At 48.3% G+C, this 27655-nt stretch overlaps 1 protein-coding gene across 2 annotated transcripts in view; it reads left to right on the top strand.

Annotated features, from left to right (window-relative positions):
• Positions 1-27655, top strand: part of Nav2 (neuron navigator 2) — a 364636-nt gene that overhangs the window by 100913 nt on the left and 236068 nt on the right. For both annotated transcript variants that reach the window (XM_052162012.1, XM_052162003.1), the window contains exons 2-3: positions 17109-17226; positions 27388-27440. In XM_052162012.1, coding sequence (XP_052017972.1) covers positions 17109-17226; positions 27388-27440 — 171 coding nt within the window. The remainder of the gene's footprint in view (positions 1-17108; positions 17227-27387; positions 27441-27655) is intronic.

The raw sequence follows: 27655 nt of genomic DNA, 5'->3' as shown, positions 1-27655 counted from the left end.
CACACAACTTTCCCACCTACAACACAAAAGTGTGTCTGTCAGGCAAGTCCTGGTTCTCTTTGATGAGTGACATGTGGTGCTCTGACCCCTTAGGACAGTGTCAGACCTTCTGGAGTCTAGCAGTGCCTTCCTGAGAAGGCATCTGGGTCCTTCACTAAATGCCAGCCAGGGGCCACTCTTAGATGTTGACTTCCAGTGCTGCCTGTGCTTGTGTTTTACAAAAGAGGAGGAGGACTTGGAAGAGTTTGTGTGACTTACCTGGTCTGGGTGTAAGAAGAGGGTTGAAGCTAGGACCTGTCTCCAGGTCTCATGTCACACTCCAGGTGTAGAATTCCCTGTATGTCATTCATACACGTTTGTGAGTTTCAAAATACAACACCCACTCCCTTAGCCAAATGCTTTGGGGTTGAAATATCCGTACATGATCATCTCAAAAGTCAGAAAGTCAGTGTGTCTCATGACTTGCTATTATACATATATTAAAAGTGTATGTGATTGTGTATATATGTGTGTGTGTGTGTGTATATATATATATATATATATATATATAATTCATGCGTATTATATTCTTGGGCTCCAAGCAATCTACCTACCACTTTTTTTCTGGGTGAAACCTTGGCAATCTGGTTGCATCAATGTTTCCTTACTTGGCTTATTTATTTATTTATTTTTGCATGGGAAACATTGTTTGGACTGGCTATTGGGAATTGTAATCAGCCCTGTACACCTTATTTGTGTCTGTATGGCCCTTTAAAAAAAAAGTTACGGGTCTGGAGAAATGGCTCAGCAGATAACAGATAAGAGTATCAGTTGCTCTTCCAGAGGACCTGGGTTTGATTCCCCAGGACCCACATGGCTGCTCAAACCTCCTGTAATTCCGGTTCCAAGGAATCCCATGCTCCCTCCTGGCCTCCACAGGCACCAGGCGTACATACTTCACAAACACACATCCAAACAAAAATGTCCATACACATAGATAATTTTTAAAAAATAATAATTAAAATAAAGTTGAACAACAGCAACACCCCCCCCCTCTTTTACAAGACAAAACCCACACCTGGCAGGCTTACCAGATCGATTGTATAGAAGAAGCAACCACCCTCCTGATGCTAAAGCCAGGATTGACTGAGCTGGAAATGTAAATGCTAGTTGAGAAGAGTGACTCATTCCCAGAACAGAGAGCTCTGTGCTACCTCGGCCCTCTCAGCCCTGATGGAAAGGAACAAGAAGAGTCAGGTGAGTTTTGGTCACCGGAGCCAGGCTGGGACGGAGCCGTGGCCAAGGAGGGGATGAGGAGCACTGAGCGAGCCAGCTGGCATGCCTCCGTGTGTGGCAGTCGGTGCAGGGGAGAGCAAAGAGGGCCAGGGCAGAGAGACTGAGACTCACGAAGCATCAGCCAGGAGGGATCTCTCCCTTTACCAGGCACAGAGGGACTGCAAGGGCTGCTGCGAGCTCACCGCACACCCTGTGAGCCTCGGAAGCAAACCTGAACCAGGAATAGCCTAACCACACGCAGCCTTGGCTTGCTCTCTCCTGTTCCTTTACGCCCCCGGGAAGCAGAAACTGGGCATCACTTTTTATTCCTGAATCCTCTGCTTGCCCTAGAAAGCCCAGGGAAGATACATAGATTTTGTGGAGGATTTCCCAGGAGAGAATTGATTGGGCATGACTCGACTGGAGGGTACCCTCCATTAGGCTCCGTGCCTTCTACCCTCTTTCTACCTGCACGCGCAGGTCCTAAATCCCACCTGCCTTCTTGTTTTCTCATGCAAAACGTTTTCTTGTAGTCTCTGTGCCCACCTATTTGCATGCCCATGCCCTCTCATCTACAAAACAAACCTCCCCCTCGGAGTGGGAGTGGGGGCGGGGAAAACAATAACTCATCCTTCTTTTCCTGTCCCATCCGAGTTCACTCCCGGATGGTCCACCCTTGGCTTTTCAAGAAAAACACCTGGCAGGCAGCGCTTGCTGGGCTCCCTTGGGATGCATCCTCACACTCAGCCTGGAGAGCAGCAACTGCGTATTATCCCGGGAGCATCAGAAAGGGAAAGCTGTAGTGAAGTAATTAGGACTGAGTATTCATTACTGCTTCGGGAAAAAATGAAATTTAATTGTAGGCGCTCATGATTTTAGCATAATCTCTTAAGTTACCGGGTTCCCACAGTACTCCAGAAAGTTTTTACAGCACTCCAGAAAGTTTTTACAGCCACCTCCCGCTCGCAGTGCTCTGGCGTACTGTGTGGTGGGTTTGCATGGTTTTTTTAAACTGTGCTTTTGACATCTCTGAATCCGGTGCATCCTAGAAGCACGAAAGGTGCCTCAGCGAAGCGTGTCTGATGGGCGCCTGTTCTGTGACTGCTTAAGATATACCTTAAGTCTTCAAATACCTTGTTTTCATGGGTTTTGAGATTTAGCAAGTAAAGGGTAACAGTAATCTATCTTACTCACCCAGTCCACCAAATCCCCCTTCCACAGATGTTTTTCTGATACCACTGTGTATATATGAACATTTTATTTGCACATATGCTTACATGACAGAAGAAAGCATCAGATGCCATTATAAATTGTGTTTTGAGTCACCGTGTAGTTGCCAGGAATTGAACTCAGGACTTCTGGAGCAGCACCTGGTACTCTTAACCGCTGAGCCATCTCTCCAGCCTTCTGATACCACTGTGTATTCCCCAGAGTCCCTCTGCACCCCCTTCTCATATCCATTCCCCCCTTTCAGGCCACTCCCCATAAGTCACCATGGGCTTGCTTGTGGGTCCCGTGGTATGCTGGTGTTTCAGATACAGATTTGCTTTCACAGTAGTGAAGCTCCTAACTGACCATGTGGGTGAAGTAAATGATTCTGGGTCAGGAACTGAAAGTGGCCTGCTGATGGTTTTCCAGCAACGGATGTGAGCAGGGTTTGACTCGATGATAGAGTATGCTTTTGCAGGAATGGGGGAGGGGAGGGGCAGAGGGCCCTGGACCACAGGCTTGTTTACAGGATACGATGGGATCTTACAGAAAGAAGAGAAAAGCCGGCAGGATTTATCTCTAAATGTGTTTCCCTGCGCCTGGGTGGGGGTGGGGGGGTGTTCCAGCTGAGTGCCCCTGCTGAGGGCCCTGAGTTAGGGAATGGTTGAGCTTTGTGGGCCAGAGGATGGCAACTGAAAAGAGGAAATAATAGTTAAAGGTCCCATCTCTCTGTGTGCTATGCACCTCACTGTAGAGGAAAGCTGCCCCGGCCATGTGTAATTAAGACTATTATCCCACTATGCAGATGGAGAAGCTGAGGTTCCTGGAATTGTGATTCGCCTAAAGTCACAAAACCTCAGCATCTCCTCAGTTCAAAAACAAAAACAAACAAACAAACAAACAAATGTTATAACTTAAAATGGAGGCCTGGAGAGATGGCTCAGTGGTTAAGAGCACTTGCAGAAGACCCAGGTGCAGTTTCCAGAATCCACATGGCGACTTAGAACCATCCGGCTCCAAGGAGTCTAACCGGGTGCATAGACTCATGCACATACAGACTTGCAGGTAAAGCATTCCTGCACATAAAATAAATGGATCAAAAAAATTTTTGAGCTGGGCGGTAGTGGTGCACACCTGTAATCCCAGCACTCTGGGAGGCAGAGGCAGGCGGATTTCTGAGTTTGAGGCCAGCCTGGTCAACAGAGTGAGTTCCAGGACAGCCAGGGCTACACAGAGAAACCCTGTCTCAAAAAACCAAAATAAATAAATAAATAAATAGATAGATAGATAGATAGATAGATAAATAGATAGATAAATAGATAAATAAATAATGTAAACTGCAGCTTCCTGGGAAGGAGCTGATCTGAGATCACCTTTTAGAATTATTCCAAAATGGAACCCAGAAGCAAGAGAGCAGGCCTTCAGGTCCGAGGAGTGGCCTCACTGGGAAAGATGGCCACCGCATGGAGCTTGGCAGGGGCCTTGCCGGAAGGACAGTCTCTTCAGTCCCTGGGACATCGGGAGAGACAAGGGCATCATGGCCTTAGGCAGCTGCAGTGTGGCCTTAAAGGAAGAAAGAGGCCTTCCCTTCAAATCTACAAAATAAAGGGGGATTTTGCTGTTACAGGTTTTGATGGGGGGTGTTTGTGTGTAGGGGGGTGGTGTTCGTGATCTAGCCTGACCTGACGTAGGTGCCAAGGGGCACAGAGGCAGACATTAGGCAGAACCCTAAATTTACTTTACAACTACAAGGAAGGCCTTTTCAAAAATTTTTCAAAAATTTTATTTTTTACTCTATGCATGTGAATGTTTGGCCTGCATGTGTGTGCACTGAGAACCCACGCAGGCCCGAAGGTGCTAGATCTCCTAGAATTGGAGTTAAGGATGGTTTGTGAGCTACCATGTGCGTGCTGGGGACCAAACCTGGGTCCTCTGCAAGAACAGCAAGTGCCCTTAACCACTGAGCCATCCATCTCTTTAGAAACAATGGGCTGAGCCAAGCAGCCGTGGCCTGGGTGGGCTTGGGGCTTTTATGTCTCCTATCTCTGTCAGCTGATCCTTATGTCTCTTCCAGGTCAGGCACTTCCAAGGAAAGGGACATATTCTTCCTGGAAGATCATTTTACCCAGCATTCAGTCCAAGTCATATAAGATTTAAGGCCATATATAGGGAGTCAGTCAGGTATGCCTGTGGTTAGAAAGTTCACTAGTGTCGGAGGGTGGACAGGGTTGGGCGGGGTGGGGAATAAAATACGGAGTGTATAAAAATAATTAATAAGAAAAAAAACAAAAAAAGAAAAAAAGTTCACTAGCAGAAAAGGTAACAGTGGGGCGGGAGAGGTGGCTCAGCGGTTAAGAGCACTGACTGTTCTCCTAGGGTCCTAAGTTCAAGTCCCAGCAACCACGTGGTGGCTCACAACCATCACCGTCTATAATGGGATCTGATCCTCTTCTGGTGGGTGTGAAGACAGCTACAACACACACAGAGACACACACACAGACACACACACACAAAGCAAATTAAAGTAGGAAGGGTTAAAAAGAAGAAAAAAAAAAGACTTCCTTCTAATGAGGAAGTCCCGAAGCCAGTTTGAGCTGACCCCACTAAAGTCTACCACTATCTTCTATTTTTCTCCATATCTTCCTTTTGAAGTCTCATTGGTCAGTTCCTCTCAGAGCTAACCTACTGCCTCACAAGTCTGGGATAGATAGAGAGGTCTGCATGATGTCTGGGTTGTCACCACCCTTGGGTGAGGCTGCCTTGCCTGTGGGTCCATGGAGGGGTGTGGTGTTTGTGTCCTGTTGCCCTGCCTGCCTGCTGGGAGGACTTGATCTACCCGGCATGTCACAATGGTGGTTGAGAGACAGTCAGCCTGTGGATTTCAGAAGAGGGAGAAAACGCCCGAGACATTCTGTTTGGGGCTGACACTGGCTCTCTTGGAGCCACTGGGCTGTGCTGTTCAGATCTACATCCTAAGGATAATGAGGGACCTGATTTTATTTGGAAGTGTCCAGTAAGAATCCCAGCATCCATTTTTTTTTTTTTTTTTTTTTGGATTGGGTTTTTTCGAGACAGGGTTTCTCTGTATAGCCCTGGCTGTCCTGGAACTCACTCTGTAGACCAGGCTGGCCTCGAACTCAGAAATCCACCTGCCTCTGCCTCCCAAGTGCTGGGATTACAGGCGTGTGCCGCCACCACCCGGCCCCAGCATCCATTCTTACGTGATCTCCCTTGCCCTACCTGGGAGACCCTTGGGAGATACAGAGACTCAGTCTACCTTTGGGCTTCTTGGAGCAACCAGAGCTTTACTTGCCACCAGAGTGAGCGTGGTCTTTCAGATCCTGTTTGCTTCGTTTGAGGTTTTATGCTGATTACTTTTCTCATTGCTGTGCCGCTTACCCAACAGGAATGGGTTCAGAGAGAAAGGCTGGTATTTGGGTTCACAGTTGAGGGTATTTTACTGGGGCAGGAGATGGAGGCAGCTGGATACATTGTATCCACAGTCAGGAAGCAGAGAGTAAAGGAAGCTGGCTGGCTGCTCTCATTCTCATGATTATTCAGACCGGGACTGATTGGAAGCCAGCCTGTGTAATCTTGCGCTCGTCCCTCTTCACCTAAACCACTCTGAAAACGTTTTTCACCCAATGGAGTGTTTTCCCGGTGATCCCATCCCAAGTCAAGCTGATGACGATTGATTACCACCGATGATGCCTGTGGGCAGTTATTTATTCAACAAAGATTTAGGGAGCTCCTACTGTGTGCCAGGAAGCATTTTTAGATGTTTGGCAAAATCTAGCCAACTAGGAAGGACTTCCTGGCTGCTGCTGCTGCTGCTGCTAAGAAGGTTGCAGATGAGACCACAGTCATAACTCAGCTGGCACACAGTAGGCCTTGTGTAGAGTCGCATGCCCCTAGCTCACTGGGGCCATTGCTCTGAGCTCTGGGAAGTGGGGTCCAGAGCACGGAGCGCTGTGGGAGAGCCGCGTGTAGGGGAGATGATCCTGGGCTTTGAGAGTAGGTGAGCCTGGTACCGAGGAAGCAGGCACCTCCGTGCTCATCCTGAAGATGTGGCCAGCCCCTCCCAACGCCTGCTATTCTTTTCTCTTTCTTTCCAAGGGCAGGGTTTCAAAACTCCTGGAGTCACTGTGCACACCCACCTGTCACTTGTTCATGTTCCCAACCTACAATGCCACCATTGTGTGGCTCCGAGTCTGTTCCCAGGCCCAGCCCCAGCATTCTCTGTATAGGGTCCCAGAGCAGCCTGGCCCCACAGACTGGGAGAACGGGGAGGGGTTGGGATGTGAGGTTTACTCCGAACGCAGCCCTGCAAAGGTGGCACGTGTTATATTGGCATATTTATTTTGGTTTTCCTAATGCTGTTGTGAAATTTTGTTTGCTTTATACCTTGGGGACATGGGAGAGTGTCAATGTCCCCGCACAGGTAGGTCTGTCCGTGCCCAGTGACGAATGTCCAGCCCCTTTCCCAGGGTCTGGCGGCACTGTGGTGGCTATTGTTCGACCGGCCCTTCTCACAGCCTCACAGCCTTTCCCACACTGCCTTGGCACGTGACCTTCTGCAGTTCGTGGAGTCAATTTGAGCCCCTCACAAACAGTGCCGTGTCCTTGGTACCACCGCCACTCCTGGCAAACGGTGCCCACTCCCTTCCAGACGGGGGAAACCTTTGACTTTTATACAAGAAGTTTTTCCGCATCTGTGTGACCAAATAATACCTGACAAAAAGCAACTTGAAAGAAGGGTTTCTTTTGACGTGCATGTTTTTTTGGGGTTTTGTTTTTTTTTTTTTAATTCGAGACAGGGTTTCTCTGGAACTCACTCTGTAGACCAGGCTGGCCTCAAACTCAGAAATCCGCCTGCCTCTGCCTCCCAAGTGCTGGGATTAAAGGCGGGCACCATCAGTGCCCGACTTATTGGTGTGCGTTCTCACAGGAAGCGGTGTTGTGAGCTACCGGTCACATCATGCTGGGAGCCAGGGGAGATGGGCGCCATGCTCAGTTTGCTTCCTCTGTTTCCCCTTTTCATTCAGTCCAAAGCTCCAGTCAGTAGGACGGATGTGTTGCCCACACCCACGGTGAGGAGCCTTCCTCAGTCACTTCCCTCTGGAAAAAGGGGTCTCTTCGATGATTGCAAATCAGTAGAGTTGTCAATAAAGGGTCTCTGTTACAAGCTCTTCTCAGGTCCGTTTGAGAGAAGTGATTCATTTTGCTCCAAGGCAGGGTGAGAACAAAGGAATCCCTGGTTTGCCAAGTGTCCACACAGTGTGTCATCTACTCCTTTCCAGCTCACACAGCAGTCAGCCCATACCGGGAGCCAGTGCATGTGCTTATGATCTCACGGGAACCCAAATAGGGAGTCAGCCCATTTTGCAGGTAAGAAAACTGAGGCTCAGTTAGTTTACATTACGGAGGATCACCTACCTAGGAAATGGTTGAGGCATGTTTGAAACCTGGTAGCCTGTCTCTAGAAGACGTGTTCAATTAGCATCGCATACAACAGTCAGAGCATCCTTGGGCACGGGTGAGGCATTTAGGAAGTGTCTACTGAATGCGCTGAGGCACAGGCGCTGCACTAAGCAGCTTGCTTTCATACTCAGTGAAGCCCAGTTTTGGGGGGGACACTAAGGCTGGCGTTAATGAAGAGCCGTGCCACTCCAGTGGCTCCCTCTGCGTGCTTGCATGCAGATCCCTTTAGAGGTGAGGCTTGCAGGGCAGAGCGTGCGGGGAAGTCCGTTTGTTTGGTGATGATGTAAGTAAGATTACTGCAGACAAGAAGGGAGGGAACCAGTGGGTGTCCCCCTATACCAATTGCCTTCTGAGTCCAGACAAGGATCCACGTTCATGGTACGTGATGGCTCTGTTCAAAGTGTACCCCAGGAGCAGAGACTGGCAGTGAGGTGCACCTGTGCTCAAGTGGGGGAGGGGTGGCTACAGAGAAGCCAGTCACAATCTCAGAGTCCCTGCAACCCAGCTTTTGGGTGGGGCCCCCTTGCTAAGCCAAGCCTTTCTTACTTGAAATCAGCGCAAACGGTCACAGGGTCTCCCCATCTGTTTTCCTTGAAGGACACGTCATGTCAAGACATTGAACAATTCTTGCTCTTTTTTGAGAGAGGCTACTATGTGGCCCAAGCTAGCCTCATATTGTCTTCCTGCTTCTGCCTCCCGACTGCTGGGATGCTTCTACCTACCAGGCTGCTGTTGATACGTGATGTTCAAAGACTGTCAGTCTTTTAAGCGGGCCCTAGGAGCATCCGTGGATACATCACAGTGGCCTTGTGTTCAGAGTGATACCCCTGGGTGGCTAAGGAAAGGGAAGCTGTGGTAGTTAAAAGCAGGCTGTGTCACAGTTTTCCATGTAATCTGTTTGGAAAGATTGCCAGTTAAATAGCTAAAAAATGTGAGACTCTGAAAAAGAGTGGCCTCTTTCTGCCACCAGGAATGACATTTTCTCTAAAACTCAGTGTTTAACTTGAATATTAATAACAGCTTTGTATTTGATACGTTGTGCCAGAAACACTGTGTTGGCTGGTTACATATGTGACCTCATCTTGTGTCTAAGGCACCTGTGTGATAGCTACACCGTCAGGGACACTGACGCCCAATGGGAAACGAGAACCATTAAGTGACCCACAACTGGGAAGGCTAAACATAGCGCAGCCTGATTCATGTGTTCACCCGAGGCTGCAAACGTTGCCTTTATGGGGCTAGAGTGGCGAATCACACGCCTTAAGATGGGGGTGAAGTGAGGGTCAATGCCCTCACGTTGGGCATGGGGTGCTCTGGGCAGAAGTGGACTCTAACAGACAATGGGGGGGGGGGCGCAGAGCTTGTGTTCTGTCTCAACCCCACTATGCTGGGCCGCCCCCACACAGGAGATTTTCCTTCTCTGTGCTGGGCCTTCCTCTCTCTGTGTTTGGCTGGTGGTGCAGAACATGTCATCCTTATCCTGGGTACCAAATGTGCATTTCTATTTCCTTCAAGCTGGCATCCATTGAGGAAGCACTAGCCTCAACCCCGCTATAGTAAAATACAAACAAACAAACAGTAAAAACCACCCCATCTGCTGGTGCAGTATCACTTGTCGGGTAATCAGAGTGAAGACATCTGACTGCACAGTGCTCAGGCAAAGGAAAGATGTTATCTTGATGGCATGACCAAAGTCTTGGCTCAAAGACAGACAGTAGCATCCTTTACAATGAGCACGGGACGCAGTCGCTGATGCCAAATGGCTGCTTTGCTCTGATCACCGGTCTCCCTGTTAGTATTTCCTTCCAAGACACCTCTTACCCTAGTTTCCCAGGAATGGCTCTCTTGGTACCCTCCTCCTGTCTGCAGTCCCAGCCTGTTCTGGCCTGCTTTCTATCCCTTCGTTCTAGTTCTGCTGGTGCAGGGTTTTCCTGCGGTGTTATTCCTCATTACAGAACAGCCTCACGAACCGAGGTCCAGACTTGGAGATATTATTATCCCCTTGGTTCAGCACAGTGCCAGCATCACCGGGTAATCAGATCCTTTACTTCCACCAATTGTCTAAAGTCTCCCCTTTGGGTTTCAACTCTAATGACATCGACTGTTGTACAGTGAGAGGCAAGCAAACTTGGCGCTTTGGAATCCTGCCAGGATCTGTAGAAAGCCCCATTTGCTGCCTGGGCCTTCCTCGCCTTCCCCCTCCTATTTTCTTTGACGGCAGCGTCTGTAGGAACATCACCGGGGCAGCGCAGAGGCTGTGGATACAGAGGAAAACCAAGGTTAGGGACACCTGCTTGGGTGCCAGTGTGAAACTGTCCTGAGACCTTCTTACCTTGAACTGGTTTGAGGATTTGAAATCCAACTGGGGATTTTGTTCTTTCTTTCCCACTAAAACTGTGCTGTTGAAAATTCCTAGGTCCCCTCTTGGGGCAAAACGAGGATTATTATGTGTCTAAAAAAAGCAGCAGTGGCCCCCAAGTCCCCATAATTTAGGGGAATGAGAGCCTTGGAGACATGCTACCCAAAGCCTCTGGCTTTTACCCTAGCTTGAAAACTTGCAGAGTTGCTGAACCTGAGGAGGAGTCCTCCAGTGAATAGTTAGGCTCTCTACTTCCACGAGGAAGCACCATGACCAGAAGCAATTTGGGGAGGAAAGGATTTATTTTGCTTATGCTTCCACATCACTGTTCACTGTTGAAGGAAGTTAGGGCAGGAATTCAAACAAGACAGATACATGGATGCAGGAACTGATGCAGAGGCCATGGAGGGATGCTGCTTACTGCCTTGCTCCCCATGGCTTGCTCAACCTGCTTTCTTATAGAACCCAGGACCACCACCCCAGGACATCCCCATCCACAATGGACTGTGCTCTCCTATTTCAATCACTAAGAAAAGGTTCTGTAGGCTTGCCTGTCTACAACCAGATCCTATAGATGCATTTTCTCAATTGAGGTTCTCTCTTCTCAGATGACTCCAACTGTGTCAAGGTGACATAAAAAGTAGCCAGATAGCACAGTGTCCCTTGGAAAGCCTGTGTTAACTTGTGTGATTGACTGAAACATCACAGGAAGGATACAGGATTGAGTTTATGGCTACACTTACCATGGCCTGTGGCAGCTGACTTTAAAAATAAACCTGAGTGGTTTTGTGTGGTTCTTATCTTCCAAACTCAAGAGTTGGGGATGGGAGAGAAAGGGAAATTCCAAATTATCAGGGATCCATGTTAGATGGTTCAAATGATTATGCTTGAGTGAGATATTTTCCCTACTCTATTGGTCAGGATTCTCTAGAGAAACATAACTGACCGAATGTATCAATCTATACATACATACATGCATGCATGCATGCATAAATACATACAAAGATGCATATGTATATACATAATACACAAATGGGATTTATTAGAGTGGCTTACATGATATAGTCAAACTATTCCAACAATGGCTGTTTCCCAATGGAAAGTTGAACTCAGTAGTCATTCAGTCCACAAAACTGGATGTCTTCAGTATACCCTGGGACTCTAATGCCAGTGAAGGAATGAACTTGCCAGTGAGAGTGAGGGCAAGCAGGCAAAGAGCAAACCCTGCTTTCTTCCATGTCTTTTGTGTAGACTGCCACCAGGAGGGGTGACCCAGATTGAAGGTGAATTTTCCATGTCAGAACTTCTGGATTTAGAGTGGATTTCCTACTCTAAGAGATTCAGTCAAGAAAAATCCCTCACAGGTGTACCCACCCCGTCACTTGGATTTTAGTTAATTCTAGATATCGTCAAGGTGACAAGAATAACCATTATTCCCAGTCTCTCTTCTTTGTTTTTGTTTTTGTTTTTGTTTTTTCGAGACAGGGTTTCACTGTGTGGCCCTGGCTGTCCTGGACCTCACTCTGTAAACTAGGCTGGCCTCGAACTCAGAAATCCTCCTGCCTCTGCCTCCCAAGTGCTGGGATTAAAGGCGTGCGCCACTACCGCCCCAGCTCCACTCTCTCTTCTTTACAAAACATTTAAAAAAAAAAAATGTGCCTGTGCATTTTATTGCATGTACTAGTGGGCACCATTTGCGTGCAGTGTCTACAGAGGCCAGAAGAGGGCGTTGGATTCCCTGCAACTGGAGTTAAGTAGCAGATGGCTCTTAAGTCAGTATGTGGATGCTGGGAAATGAATGCCTCACCACCTCACCCCATCCTCTGGAAGAGCAGCCAGTGCTCTTATCTCTGAGCCATTGCTCTCGCCCCCGCCCCCATCCGCCCCTGACCCCGCCCCCACCTTTCCTCTGGTTGGAAATTCTGGTTTGAAGACTCACCAAGAGCCCCATAACCTTAGTCTTCATGGGTAATCAATCGTACTTTCTCATTACACTCAGCTTGACCCAGCAGGCACATAATGGCCTCCTGCCATGTGCCAGAAGCTGGGCCAGCTCTGGTGGTTGCCCACATCTGGTAGTGGGAACTCGAGGGTTGGATCTGGAAACTAAGAGTGATTTCATGGAAGGGCAGGCCCTGGAGTTGTGTCAGGGAGCCCCCGAGCTGGGCAAGCAGTGGCAGCGAAGAGAGAGGAGAGCTGATGAGTTTTGTGGGGTGTATGGCTGTGATGACTGCTGAGTGCTTGAGTGGTGTGGGTGTGTCGTCGCACTTGCTCTTTGGAGCACAGACTGGCAAACTCTTCAGAAGAATCAGATTCAAATATTTGAGGTCTTATGGGCCAAAGATTTCTGTCACAACTGTTCAGCGTTGCTTTAGTGACATGAAAGCAGCCAGAGACCACAAAAGGATGTGGCTGTGTCCCACAAACTTTACTAACAGAAACAGGTGCCCAGCTGGCATTGGCCCTGGCCACAACTTGCCAGTGCCACATTATATCGTACTTGATACCGTCCCCACTTTATGGAGGATGAGGATGAGTGTGGTGGGCTGCATGAGAATGGCCACGCTTGAAGCATGGCCCCTAGTTAGGAAAACTAGGTTTGGGAAGGATTAAGAGATGTGGCCTTGGGGCTGGAGAGATGGCTCAGTGGTTTAGAGCTCTGGCTGCTCTTCCAGAGGTCCTGAGTTCAAATCCCAGCAACCACATGGTGGCTCACAACCATCTGTAATGAGATCTGATGCTCTCTTCTGAAGACAGCAACATATATAAATAAATCGAGAGAAAGAGAGAGAGAGAGAGAGAGAGAGAGAGAGAGAGAGAGAGAGAGAGAGAGAGAGAGAGAGCCATGCCAAGAAGCCCGGTCTTTCTCTGCCTCCGACCTGTGGATCAGACAAAAGCTCTCAAGTTACTGGTCCTGTGTCCGAACTGCCTGCCCACTGCCGTGCTTCTCACCATTATGGTCATGGACTCCCCCTCTGAAACTGCATTCAAGCCTCCAGTTAAGCACTTGCTTCTCTAAGTTGCCTTGGTTATGGTGTCTTTTCACAATGGTGTCTCTTCACAGCAATAGAAAAAGAACTAAGACACCAAGGAATGGAAGATTATTTGAAACTTAACTTGCCCCATGACAGAGGCAGGCAACTGGGTCAGATTCCAAGGGTCCGTGTTGTGCCGTCCACATACCATGACCGGTTGAGGTCATTCTGGGAAAGTATATGCATGCATATATGTATGTGTGTGGGGGGGTGTGTGTATACACTCTTGGGAAGAAGGTGGTTTAATCCTGGCTTCCAGCTGGAGTGGGTAAACAGCATTCCTACTTTAAAGAATGGTAGCTACCTAGGGAGGGACAAAAGTGGGTCACTTCCCCGAGTCCTGACCGAGTTCTGCTTTCGCTCAGCTGAGTCCTTGGGCACATGCTTTACATTTCTGTATGTTACCGTGGTCCCTCCCACATGGCTGGTAAGATGCCTCTGAGTTGTGAGAGATTCCTATGGGCTCCGCCCTTCTTGGCTGGCAAGTGTACAGGTCAGCTTCCCATCACTATGACAAAATACATGAGGAAAATCAACATAGAAGAAGGATTTATCTTGGATCCTGTTCAAGGTTTCAATTGTGGTAAATAAACAGAAGGAATCCCAGAAAGATTGGGCGACTTACTCTGTGGGTGATTTACCCAATGGCATTCAGATAACAAGATGAAGCTAACTTTGGGTCTTGGACTTTCTTTAAATGTGAATTCTTTCAGCATAACTAGCTAGAGAAATGAGCCTATAGGATGTCATGGGGAGAGGAATAACCTAGCATTTAGACTTTATTCAGAGAGGCAATGTTGCATGTGTCGAGGAATCTAGAAAACTCAATTTGGGCTCTCCTCCTGACTCTATCACTTACTGTGGCATTCAACAGAGTATTGTATCCTTCTATACTTCCGTTTTCTCCGCTGACAAGTGACTATGGCCATGTCAAGGATTGGGTGAATTCATATATTTAGCATGGTTGGGGAGGCTTCAAGTGCAGCAGGCACTGCATTGCCCTGCTTGATATTGGTTCAACTCCAGTTCTGGGTTAGGAACCTGCCTTTGGCTGGGCATCATGGTGCACTCCTTTAATCCCAGCACTTGAGAGACAGAGGCAGGTGGATCTCTGTGAGTTCAAGACAAGCCTGGTCTGCATCGTGAGTTCCATGACACTCAGGGCTATTTAGATAAACCCCGGCTCAAAGATTTAAAACAAACAAAAGAACTTCCCTTCAAATGCATTGGCCAATTCAGTATCATCATAGCCAGGAAATACACATGCTGGTTTCACCTCACAGATAAGAAACATTCTCAGATGGCTTTGGTGGCTCTTGGCTAGCATCCAGCTATCCATTCATCCACCCCAAGAAGCTGTGGTGAGGCTGTGACGTACTGTGTGCGCTGAGGAACTACCCTGAGGATATCACTGAGTTAGACGCACCCAGGTCTCTTCCTTGGCGCTGCCTTCAGAATTGGGGCCTGAGTTTGGATCCACCTCTGTTCTTGGTGTTCTTTCATCTCTCCCTCTGAATAATTTCATTTATTAGCTGCTTAAATTTCAGTTTTCCCATCTTAACTGCCATTATGGTATTTCGGTCCCTTAGCTTTCTCTGATCTATTGGATTGAAGTATACAAACTGAAGATGAGCTGGGAGCAGAGCTGAGCTGGTGAAGGCTTGCCCAGCACACATGGCATCCTGGGTTTGCTCCCCAGAACCATAGAACACCCTGAATGGTGATGCACACTCGCCATCTCACCACTGAGCTAGTGGAGGCAGGAGAATCAGAAGTTCAAGGTCATCCTTGGCCACGTAGACAGTTCAAGTCCAGCCTTAGCTATGTAAGACCTAACAAAACAAAAAAGAAGGTAAAAATATAAGTTCTCTTCTTTTACCAGCTCTCTGGTCTTGGGTAAATCCACCGTCTGGGGAAGAGTAGAACATGGATGTAAGATCTGGTACCCAGGCTGTTAAAGAAAAAGTTCCCATGAGCCTCTAATCTGCACATGGGTCTTCATAATTGAAGTTGGAAGAATGGGCTTAGTGACCAGTAGAAGTGGCTTCTCTCACTTCAAACCAGAGTGCGCAGTCTTGTCATTTCTGGGGGTCCCAGGGTTAAGCAGCTGGAGATGCTGCCTATCCACAAAGGTTGTACCCAGTTTCCCCCAGTGCCCCCAAGAAAGAAAGACTCCTTCAGGCAAAGCATGGAGGGCAGAGGCCAGGGCCAGTTGAAGTTCTGCCCTGTGATCTTTGTGAATTCTTGGGCAGGTCCACTGGTGGAGGGAAAAGACCTTAGAAGGTTTGGGTGTAAACTTAACTGCTTCTGACCAATTGAGGAGGTGCTGTCCTTTCTTTTGAGTAGTCATTCATGTCACTGAGAAAGGTGTGCCCATCCCCCACCCCACATTCCTATACAAGCTCAGAAATAAATATAATCCTCCCTCTAAATCAGCAGGGAAATAATCTTTTGCTCTAATGAGTCTGTGATTTAAAAAGAACAGGTGTGCTGAGCTCCCCAAGGAATCTACTCTCCCACAGATCACCCAGCTTCTGCCTTCTGGGATGCTATGCACACTGATATATTTACAGAAGGAGTGGGTGGAGAAGATCATTGGACCCTCCCCTGAAATTTCAGCTGTTCCCACTCCTATACCTTGTATAGGCCAGTTGTATATAATTCTGCCAGGATTTTCCTGTGGCTCCCTGGACCAAGGAGGTGCTAAAATATACAGTCTCTGGAGAGTTCATTGAAGGAGAGAGGCCATCTTCGCAGCAGCCGGTTGTGATGCTGGGACGAGCCTTTTCAGAGTTGTGGCAGCTTGAGGTCACCAGTACTCGCTTAGTAAGAAATAAATTCATTGGTTCCTCAAGTTAGACCTATCTGTTTGTAGCTGGTCCTTTTTTGACATTTGTCTCTCTAGGGAAAGAGATCCCACAGCATGTATTGGAATTGGCTAGGCTTTATTTGTAGAATCTCTCTCTCTCTCTCTCTCTCTCTCTTTTATTTTATGTATATGAGTGCTCTATTTGCATGTGTGCCTGCATGACAAAAGAGGGGGCATCAGACCCCATTATAGATGATTGTGAGCCACCATGTGGTTGCTGGGAATTGAACTCAGAACCTCTGGAAGACCAACCATTGTTCTTAACCACTGAGCCATTTCAGCAGCCCCTCTTTGGAGAATTTTGACAGTAAAAATGGTGGCTGGCTTTTAATTAACCCAGTTAAAAATTCAATGATGGCGAGGCCATAGTTAGCTCTACTTCCACGTGTGTGTGATAGGACTCTGTGTTTCCCTCTTGGCTGCTTTACAAGCGAGCCAGGCTCTTGAGGACCCTGCTCACTCAATAGCCCTCTTTGCCTTAAATGGCCCATCCAAAGATGCCTATTGGGTGGTAAACTCTCCATACGTCTCTTCCATAAAGTGAAAAAGCTGTGCAGGGCTGGGGGAGGCCTCACTTGTGTTCAGAGCTGCAGTGTCTCAAAACCGTCTGGACAAACTATTAGTTCCTTGTCCCCTGGCCTATTCAGGTCTGTGCATGTTTTGACGCTCTTTTTAGCTTTTCTCTAGACCCTGACACAGCTTTCTCAATAGACAGGACCGTTGCGGCTAGCTGAATGCCTCGCCCGCACAATGCACTGAATATTAATGGCTCTGGCAGCTCCCTTGCCAGGGCCAGCAGGAAGGGGTCTGTGGCACCCGAGCATAGGTCCCAGCAGTTGCTTCTGACCCTGCAGTGGGCTCTGCCCAGATTCCTGAAGTTGCCTGTGTGCTTTCTTTATAGATCTACACGGATTGGGCCAATCATTACCTCGCTAAATCCGGCCACAAACGCCTCATCAAGGACCTCCAGCAAGATGTGACCGATGGCGTGCTCCTGGCCCAGATCATCCAGGTTGTAGGTAAGTCCGTCTTTCCTTTTGAGGGATAGTGGATTATAGCAAAGGCAGCCCAGAAAGGTCCCGTGGGCGGAGGAAATGCGAACCCTGACATCTCTGCCCAACATGCTGCCCATTCTCTTGACTTTCTTCTGATTCTGATTGTGTGGAGCCCAGCTTTAAAACCGTTTCTGTTAAAACTCAGCAGGACTGTGGGTGTAGCTCCGTTGATAGACTGCTCAACTAGAATGCAAGCCCCAGGCTCCATCCTCAGCACCGTATAAACCCAGTATGGTGATTCACGATGTGGAGGCAGGATCAGAAAGATATTCAAGGCCACTCTTGTCTACATAGTAAGTTTAAGGCCAGCCTGTGCTCTCAAAGGAGAAAAGTCATGTTAGGAGTTGCCTTGACCATCTCAGGGAAAAGAATACCCAGGGCTAGAGCGGGAAACTGGGGCTTTGAAATGCACACTCTACCTGTGTCTGACTCTCTTTCCTTAACTCACATAGTTCTTTTTTGGAAAACTTTGGGCATATTTCACAAAGGAAAAGAAAACCCAGGACTGTTTAATCCTGCCAACTCTCATTGGGGCTGAGGAAATCAAAGGCTCCAGAGATGGTTGGTGGTCTCCAGTTTTAATACCAGGGCAAAAGAGCTTGAGCCATTGGAATGTCCCTGCCTTTGACCTGAGCTAGGAGGGGCAGGCACATCAGTGGGTGGAGGCCGGCCAGCCATGGCGCTGTCGCTGGCCTGCAGTCCTGTCTGAGAGTCCAGTGGAGATCTGTTGGTGTGCCTTATCCAGTTGAGGGTCGCCATTGTCAACTGTAGCAGTTCATAGTGCCAGAGAAGAAGGTACAGGGAAAGGCCGGGGCCCCCAGCTCCTCTGCTTATTGTGCAGAGAATAAAATAGTAAATAGAATAATAAGTAATAAGAATAGTAAGTAGAGTAAAGGGAGAGAAGTAAGTGGGTTCCAGAGATTAGGCTGTGCTAATGTCCTGCAGGGAGATGTACAGAAATACAAGCAGTGGGCCTAGGCTGAAAGTGGGGACTGCCGCTGACAGAGAAAGAAGGTCCCCTCTACCTCGGCATTCGTTTCTGAGGTTGATTTCTTCTTTCCCCTTCCCTCCTGGACTGCTTTGCTCCTGCCATCAAGGCAGCCATTTAAAACATTTCTTTATTGTCTCACAGTTTCAATGTATCGCCTAGGTCATGTTCCAGGCCCCATCCTCACGCAGGGACTCACCCGAGAAGGGCTGGCTTTCATGCTTCCTTGAGTTACCGGTGGGACTCATTTCCTCATCACTGGGGGACTCTGGGTGCTCAGTCTTGCCGGCTACCAGCTGCAAATCACCCTCACTTCCTAGCAGCTGCTCTTATAGCGTTCTGCCAGATAGGAAACTCCATCCCTCAGTGCCAGCTCTGGAGCAATCAGCCCAGTGGGATGGACTCTCTTGTGTAATGTCAGAGTTGCAGGTCCTGCCCACAGTTGGGGAGAGGATTGTACTAGGTGTGGGCACCACTGTGTGTCTTGTAGGAGGACGCCTAAATGGTGTCGCACCACTTTTCTTCCAATCCCTTCTTTTCCTTCTGTTCTCCTTTGCCCCTAGGAAGTAGGTAGTAGATTTCCCATTTGTCCAATGGGGAAAGGGAGACTTGGTGAGACTGAGGAGCCTTCGTGAGACTTCTTACCTGCTGCTGCCTTCACTTTAGTTCCACGACCATGTATTGAGCACCTTGGTGCACCTCAGTGGCTCACTGGGGATGGAGAGAGGGCTGGGCTGGGCTCACAGCATTGGGAGATGTGCTTCCACCTTGCCTACATCTTTGTTGAAATTCTAACCTGTATCTGAGCTGGGCTTTGAAGTCCTGTCAGCAGGCTTGTGGCTGGCCCCGAGCCTCCTTTAAGCATATCTAGGGGTGTGATTCTGCTGGGAGCCCTCCCCGGTTTCAGCTATCAATAAGAGAGAAAATGGAGAAAGGATAATACTGCGGAGTCTTCCTCTGCCTTGCTCCATGCCCCACAGGCTCCTACCCCACTCTGCTTCTGTTACCTCTGTCTCCCCTCCCCCATCCCCCATGTGTATATACTTGTTAGCATTGGGTGTGTACAAGAGTGCATAGGGTGAGTGTACTTGTGTATGCACAATTACATTTGTGGAGGCCAGGGGTTGATATAGGGTACCTTCCTGAATCACCTTTGTTTACTCTATTTGAAGATTTATTTTATTAGTTTTACTTGTGTGTGTTTGTGTGTGTGTGTGTGTGTCTGCGTTTGCATATTTACACATGTGAATGCAATGCTCACTGAGGCCAGAAGAGGGCACTGGAGTTGTAAGCCATTGTAAGCCAGCTGAAATGGGAGCTGGGAACCAAACTCAAGAGCAGCAAGTATTCTTAACCACAGAACCATCTCTTATTTTTTGAGCCAGGGTCATCTCATTGATCCCTGGCCAATGAGCTTCAGGGCTCCATCCACCTGTCTCTGGTCCCCAGTGCTGGGGTCATAGGCATGCACTGCTGAGCCTTACTTCTTACGTGGCTTTCTGGAGATCTGAGCCCAGGTTTTTATATTTGCACAGCCAGCACTTTACTGACTGAGCCATCTCCCCAGCTGTTTTACTGACTTGAAAGTGGGTCAGCTACCCTTGTTTTCTTTATGGGTGCTTCCTGAAAGGAAAGTTGGAGATCAAATAAGAACTATGTGCATTTGATGTGCTTCAGAATAGCACTCAGTAGCAGCTGTCTGGAACAGTAGGCAAAGGAAGATGATGTCGTGTGTCAGAGCTGATTAATCATGCCTACCACAGACTCAGAAGAGGCTCGTGGTAGGATGCATACTGTCAGTTTGCTGATCCCGGCTATGAAAATGGGGGAAAGGATGCTTCCTTGAGTCAGTTCAGATGAACGGCTCGTTTGGAATTAAACTGATGCTCTGTGTTTCTGGAGGCTCAGGTCAGTAACAGCGGAGTTTCTCGAATGCTGGGTTGTACATGTGTTTTGGATTTCAGATTTTGGGGGCTTTGATATATTTCCATATGTATATGATATGTTGGGAATGTTTTAAGCCTAAGCAAGCGATCTTAAGTTTCATAGGCACTTTGTATACACAGCTTGAAGATGGCTTTATTCAGTGTTTTAGATCATTTTGGATGTGAAACAAAAGGCTGGTCGTGTGGGACTTTCTACGTGCCCCATCAGGCTGATGCTCAGAAAGCTGCAGATTCTGCAGCAGTTTGAATTTCAGATTCTCAGATGAAGGGTGTTCATGATGTGACTGCAGACTTTGGGGCACCTCAGGCTCTGGCTAGCTCTGGCTGGGGGCTTCTCAGAGAAAGCCAGGTGTTGGCACACTGGTGCTTCCCTGACAGTTCCATGCCTGGGCACATTTCTGAGCACTGTGCATGCATGGAGATCCAGAAGATGGAAACAGGGAAGGAAGCACATTTATCCCCAGTGTTGCTATGACAAAACACTTGACAGAGTCTACTGAAAGGAGAAAGAGGTTATTTTGGCTTACAGTTGCAGAAGGACAAAGTCCATTGTGCTGAGGAAGCTGTGGTGTAAGGACCAGGAGGCTGGCTACTCATACCATGTCCAGACTTGGAGAGAGAGGGAGAACAATATGCAGTCTTGAACTATAAAGCTCAGGTCTCCTCCCCCTCCCCCCGACCTACTCAAGTCCTCCAACAAGGCTCCGCCTCCTAAGGGTTCTACAACCTTGCCCAACAAATTACCGGAGAGCAACCAAGGGCTCAAACACATGAGCCTGTGGGGGAGCTTTCTTTGTTTTATATGAGACAGGGTCTTCCTATGTAGCACTAGCTGGTTTGGGACTCACTATGTAGACAAGGCTAGTATGAAACTCAGAAATACCCAGAGCCTCTACTTCCAAGTGGCTACCATTAAAAGTGTGCCTTCATAGGCTAGCATTTCAAATGTAAACTACACCACTATCTGGTGGTGCTCTTCTGATGGGAGAGGAGCAAGACTTTCTGATCTTGGTGTGGACCGCCTAGGATTCCTCCCCTTGAATTCTGAATTTCCTTCTCTATGTGCTCACTATGAGAAGATATAGAGTGTGTTTGCATGTGGGCATCAGTGTGTGCATGTGTGTACCCACACGGGAATTTTCTACAGTTAGGGTACTACTGGTCAGACTTGCAATGTGCTAGCCTCCAGTGGCTACCCTTGGACTGGTGTGTTCCTCCTATTCACGCTCTGGAGTCCAACTCTTTCTGATACTTCTCCTGGCTGCCCAGCCACAGCTAGGGGACCTCCGTCATTCTGCCTACTATGGTCTTGGGCTTTGTCTTCTCTGGATCTAGGTCTAGGTTTTTTTCTCTCTGGGAACCCAGAATTTTGCCTGAGTCCAGCACGTGGTTCAGGAAAAGCTGAGAGGACTAGGAGAGGAATTTTACTCCCTGAAAGCGTGGTGTGGTAGAAGGGGTGGCAATTGTGAGTAAGGGTCTCTCTTACCCATTCATGAAGGCTTTATCCCCATGGCTAAGTCATCCCACATTGGCCCTACTTCTATATGCAACCACACTGGGAATTAAATTTCCGCCTGTGGATTCAGTGATCTCAGGGATACATGATTCATATGCGATCCTTTTTTCATTCAGCAGAATTTCTCCTTAGTGTTTCTTAGGACCAGTTATGGCCACCAGGGCTACAAAGAGCAGTGAGATCTGGGGGTGTTGGAACAAACTGATGGTACCAGTGGATTAAAACAATGAAATAAAATATGGACTATACTGGTAATAAGTAGAAAATTTACAAATAAACACGGTGGTGAAGAAGGAGCTGGGCTATACACAAGAAAGCTACTGCTGCTGCATCTTCCTGGTGGGGTCCATGCTGAGGACTGGATCTAGAGAAGGCTTGGGGAGGGCAGGGCTAGGATCTCTCTGGTCCATAACACCTGGGTTTTTATCTTGTATGGACCATGCAAACAAGATGCATGCAAGATGAACCCATGGTTCGTAATGGGTCCGGGGGTGGGGAGGTTACCAGCCCATATCATGGCCACAGGTTCCAAACCCCAGTCCGGGTAAGGGGCAGATGGGATGCTATACTGGGAAGACCAGGACCTTACTTCAGTTATGTTTCACTTTGGGATGGAGTGCATAACACTAATCACAAGAAATCAGACAAACCCAAACTGTAGAGCATTCTGTTAAAAAAAAAAAAATTCATTGAAACAAAACATCAGCATCAGATGTTTCCCTAAAGCATCAGCGCCCTGAAAGACAAAGCGGGAAACGATGCCAGGATGGAGGAGGCAGAGGAGGCACAAGAAGAGATGGGCGGTGTGGGCCCTGCCTGTAGCCAGAGTGGGGATCAAATGCCCTCTCAGACATTTTTGAGTTAGTTGACAAAATTGGAGTACTGGCATGGTATCAACACTAAATTTTCTGAGTTTTATAATTATACCATGGAAGACGATATCCGTGTCCTTTAGAAAAATCCATATCGAAGTACGAGGGGCTCAGGATGTGAGCCGCACTGCTTACTCTAACATGATTCAAGCCAGGTGTGTGAGGACCCTTACGGAGTTCCAGCTACTTGGTAGGCTAGAGTGTGGAGAGTGGGTGAGCCCAGAACCTCAAGACCACCTAAGCCATGTAGCAAGACTCTGTCGAAAATAATAACGTGAAGTAAGATTCATTAAACGTGTGTGTGTGTGTGTGTGTGTGTGTGTGTGTGTGTTCCTATGTGGAGACTAGGAAGTCAGGAAGAAGAAGAGAGTAAATGGACCTCAACTTAGATGGGGGAGGGGTGGCAAGAAGCAGACAGGTGTGTCAGGTGGTGGTGCACGCCTTTAATTCCAGCATTCAGGAGGCAGAGGCAGGCAGATCTCCGAGTTCCAGGCCAGCTTGGTCTATAGAAGAGCCCATAAGAAAAAGCTGAGGGTGGAGACGCAGGGTCAATAGAGCAGCATCAGGAGGGAACCCTGGGTGCAGCACAGGGCATGTGAGTACCACCCCGAGAACCAGCTTGCTTCAGACTGGGGAGTGACTTTCTCCCCCATGTTACTCGGTCTGCCCCAGGCAACCCCATCCACACCCCACCCTGAACACAAGGCTGTTTATGACCCCTGCCTCCTCCCTCTCCCCTCCCCCCACCCCTCCCCCCATTGCCTTTTACACAGTAGGTAGAAAGTGCTGCTGTTGATGTGCTGATGGCACAGGCTTGGTATCCCTGTGTTTAGACCCTTGTGGTATGGGCATCTTGAGTCCCGGGCTGTCTTATTTATCACATGCCAAGCCCAAGCACTGGGAATGGCCAGAAGATCTGTGGGAGTCAAAAGAAAAAGGTGCATGGCCCTCCTTCTCTTTCCTCTGAGGTGACACCAGAAAGAGCAGAGGTGAGAGAAGAGGAGAGAAAACAGAAGGGGGGGGGGAAGGCAGGGATAAAGAGTTAGAGAGGGAGTAATGTGGGAACCTTCTCCTAAAAACAGGAAGAGCTCAAAGGCTCTCATTTCTTACCCCTCCCTGTCTCTCGGATGCCCCATGTCCAAGTACCTTGTCCCAAGTGGCTTCAGTCCTGGAACCCTGACTAAGGGTATGAAGAGATGGAGAAAGGACAGCCGTGCAGAGGGAAGCAGCCTGGTTGGGCATCTGCACTCTGATGGAATGAGTGTTCCTACTCCCACTGCTATCCTCAAACCTCAGCCTGGTTATTGGGTATAGCACAGAGGAGGAGTTAGCTAGCTCGGATAGGCAGTCTCTGTAAGTGAGCCGTCTCAGGCTGTAACTGTCCTAGAGAATCACACTAGCCAATCATTCAGAAACACTCAGACACACGAAAGCTTTCCTATCCCTCTTGACCCTCACTTGGGTAAGGCTTTGCTACTCCCCATCAGGAGGAGTAACTTCCCTCTCGTCCACTTCACTCCCCTCTCCTCTCCTCTTTCCCCTCTACTCTCCCCCCTCTTCTTCCCTCCCCCTGGCATTGGAGTCCCTGGCATGGCTGTCTCCTCCAGACTGCTCACTCTGGGTTTCCTCTGCTCCCCATATCCTGGAAGTTCACGACAATGTAAAGAACTATAGCCCTTCCGTCAATGACCTGCTGCTCTGTGGCTCTGTGTAAGCCACGTGACTCCTCTCATATTGCCTGGACCGTCAGTAGCCAGGGATGTTAAGGACATAAGGGGTATAGAAAGGCACAGAGTTTGATGTCACTGTTGTTACTAGAGGTACATGTTGATACTTTCCAATAAGTAGCTTGTCACCTTGTGTGCAGAGAAGTCACTACGTTAGTGGGGTTCAGAACGTCTTGAACACCCTAGGTAGATAATTTACCATAGGTTCTTAGAGGTGCTAGTCTAATGGTGGCTGAGCACTTGGCGGGCAAATGTATGCTTCTTTGATTATCTGACTTGTGGTTCTAACCAGAGACCCCCCTACTCTAGGTAATGTGTTTGGCTCTAAAGGCCCAAGAGAACCACTGCTAAGTATTTATGACAACCATAGGAAGATTCAGGGATTTAAATAAAGAAGTTCTTAAATTATATAAAAATAGAAACTAGATAGCCCAAGACTTAACCTTCCTCTTTTAAGAATTTGATTTGGATTAGCCGTCTGACTTACATCTCTGTGTGGACTCCCTGAGTGCTGCTAAGTAGGCTACACCCTGTGGGTTTATTTTCACCGTTCTGAGTGGCAGTATTGGGTCATAGGAGCTGTGATGTTCGAAATCACAGCTGCCATGAGTGCATTTATGTGACAGACTGCCAGCAAGCATTAGAGGAGTCATTAGACCCCGGACCCTTTCATTTCCACCTAACAGGATCCTTCACACCCCCCAAGTGACTCTTTAGCATCCCAGCTCCCCATCCTGCTCTATGATGAGGAGCCAGCAGCATGGGCCCTGATCAGAACCCAGTGCATGGACATGGATCGGATGCATCTATGCTGATCACTGATTCACAACTCGGGCTGCTGCAGACATGCAGTGGAGATACCTTTGCTGCTGATTCCCCAGGACCACACACTGAGTCTAACATACGGAGGTGCATGGTTAGCCTCTGAGCTTGCCATAACTTCCCATGTGTGAAGGGCCTCCATCTGTTGAGGGTATTTGGTGATTTCCCATCTTCAGTGTGCCCGTCTGTATTTACTCCGCAAAAGGACAGCTGCTTCAAGATCGGCAGCAAAGCCTAGTTTCCTTGAGATGTTCTGAATACTCGTTTCTTCATTCCATTTGACAAATATTTATTGAATGACTACTATGCTAGGCATGGCCCTAGCTCTGGGGCCATGGTAGAAAACGAGGCAGGTGGACATCTCTGTTTTCATGGGGTTTATATGACAGCAATCTGTTCTGGATACTTGTATTTTCATGTGAACTAAAGAACAAATGTCATTCTGCTCACTGAGCCGTCCTTCCCTCTCTTCTTTCTTCCACTCGTGATTGAACCCAGGGCCTTGTATATGCCAGGCAAGTCCTCTGTGGCTGAGTGACATCCCCAGCTCGCTGGGCACTGTTACCCTCCTATTCTTGGTATTCGTTTGGTCTTAGAGCTTTCAAAAACTCCTCTCTCTGTGTCCTGACATTTAGCAGGGTTGAAAATACTCAGCTTCATCTCTGAAGATGGAGAGTCCCCTGTGGGTCACCACCCTGCACATCTAATCATTTTGACATGCATGGATCAAGCAAATCTGTGTTAACCAAACTGGCTCTGGGCCCCTAGCTTGCTCTCCACCTCTGAGAGTCTCTCTCAAGATAGAACACAGAGAAAACATACGTGTAATCTGAGCTGATGGAGGGCTGGCATTCCAAAGTCCTAAAAGGCCTGGGTACTCTGATGCCATTATCTTTTTTAGATTTTTTTAAAAATGATTTTTGTCTATGCCTCATACTATAAAATAGTCTGACGAGAGATTTGAGGGAGTAGGGGAGGAATTAGATTTTGTAGATGGGTTTTGAGCTCTGGGACAAGGTGAGATGTAGCATTGGTATGTCTGCCAGGCTCTCGAAGCCTGGGTTGGGGAGACGAGAGCAGAGGCTGTTGCATGTGAAGTCAGTAGGATCAGGCCAGGCCAGCAGAAAGTGCTAGACAGCAGAGACCCAGTATACATTTCCCTCCAGTAGCATGGGGGTCTTAGGGAACGGGAATAGGGGCTTATTCCTTAATGTGGAGCTCCGGCCGAGTTTCTGCTTCTACCCCACATGGCGTCATCAAGATCACGACTATATCATCAAGATTGTATCATAGCAAATGATACGCAAAGCACCTACTGTGTACCAGGCACTGTGACACTTTACCAGTATCCTTGCCATCACAGTTTCATTGCTCCTCTTGAAGGAGGTGATGTCAGCTTCCTTTATAGAGGAGGAATCTGTGGCCTAGAGAGGTTGAATAACATAGCTGAGGAGCTCTGGAGCTGATGCAGACAGGCAGCATTCGTAGCTTTCTGCTGCTGCTTCCACTGGTCCCCTCTCCACAAACACCCCAGGTTGTATTTTCCTAGCAGTTCCTGCTTCTGTATGGTAGATTGCGTTCACCACAGGGAACTGGATCTTCCCTCCTCATTAGTATGTGATTCTTGTTCATTCAAAGCACCCCCTTTCTTTTATTTTTCCCTTAGCGAGGTGCCACTTCAAGGGTGTGTGTACCCTGATCTCTTTGGAGTTGCTGTCTGGTCTTGGTCAAGATGTTATGGGGTCTGACTCCATCTCCATATTTGCCTCCACTGCTTTAAGTCAGGGCACCCAAGGGCAAAACCAGTACTTCTGGTTCCAGCTGCTTTGAGCAGCTTTCATTGGCTTCTGTCCCCACCTGCTGAGCCAGAAGTGGGCCAGTCCTCACAGAAGCACCCCATCTTTGTGGAGAGGCGGCTGCCGTTAAATTTGGGTCTGTAGCCTGCCATGCAACCGCAGCTCACACTGTTCCCCAGGTCAGACACTGCCACCATGTCCCGTCAGCGCAAGATGATTGTCAGTGCAGTTGTCTCTGCTTGAAGTGATGATGACCTTGCCCCAGCTGTCCCCAGAGGGTGGCAGCTCGATGAGTAAGTCCCAAAGCTTGCTAGATGCGGCTCAGCAGTTCACACTCAGCCTTGTCCGGACGGACCCCAGTGTGGGACTTAGGACTTAGCTGGGCTCATGTGTCTGGCAATCAGTCCTGAGACTGTCTCTCTGCTATTTGTTTTGCTAACTTGTGTCTCCTTTTACAGCAAATGACAAGATTGAAGACATCAATGGCTGTCCAAAGAACAGATCGCAAATGGTAAGTGGGTCCGTGGGTGGTGTTTGTATAAGGTTAGCAGGCCATGGTCTCTGAAAGATCCGAGCGGCTTGGAAAACACTCACTCCAGAAGCTGCTTGATGGGGTTAATTCCCCAAGTAGCTGTGCTTTCTGCTTCTGACACATTTGTTGGCATTCATTAAGAAATGTTTGTGGTGTCAGTATAGTCGGGATGCAAAAACAAATCATCCTTTATA

The sequence above is a fragment of the Apodemus sylvaticus genome, chromosome 1 (genome assembly GCF_947179515.1).
Source record: "Apodemus sylvaticus chromosome 1, mApoSyl1.1, whole genome shotgun sequence".
NCBI lineage: Eukaryota > Metazoa > Chordata > Mammalia > Rodentia > Muridae > Apodemus > Apodemus sylvaticus.
Note: the sequence above shows the minus strand (reverse complement) of the source record. Positions and strands in the feature narration are given on the sequence as shown.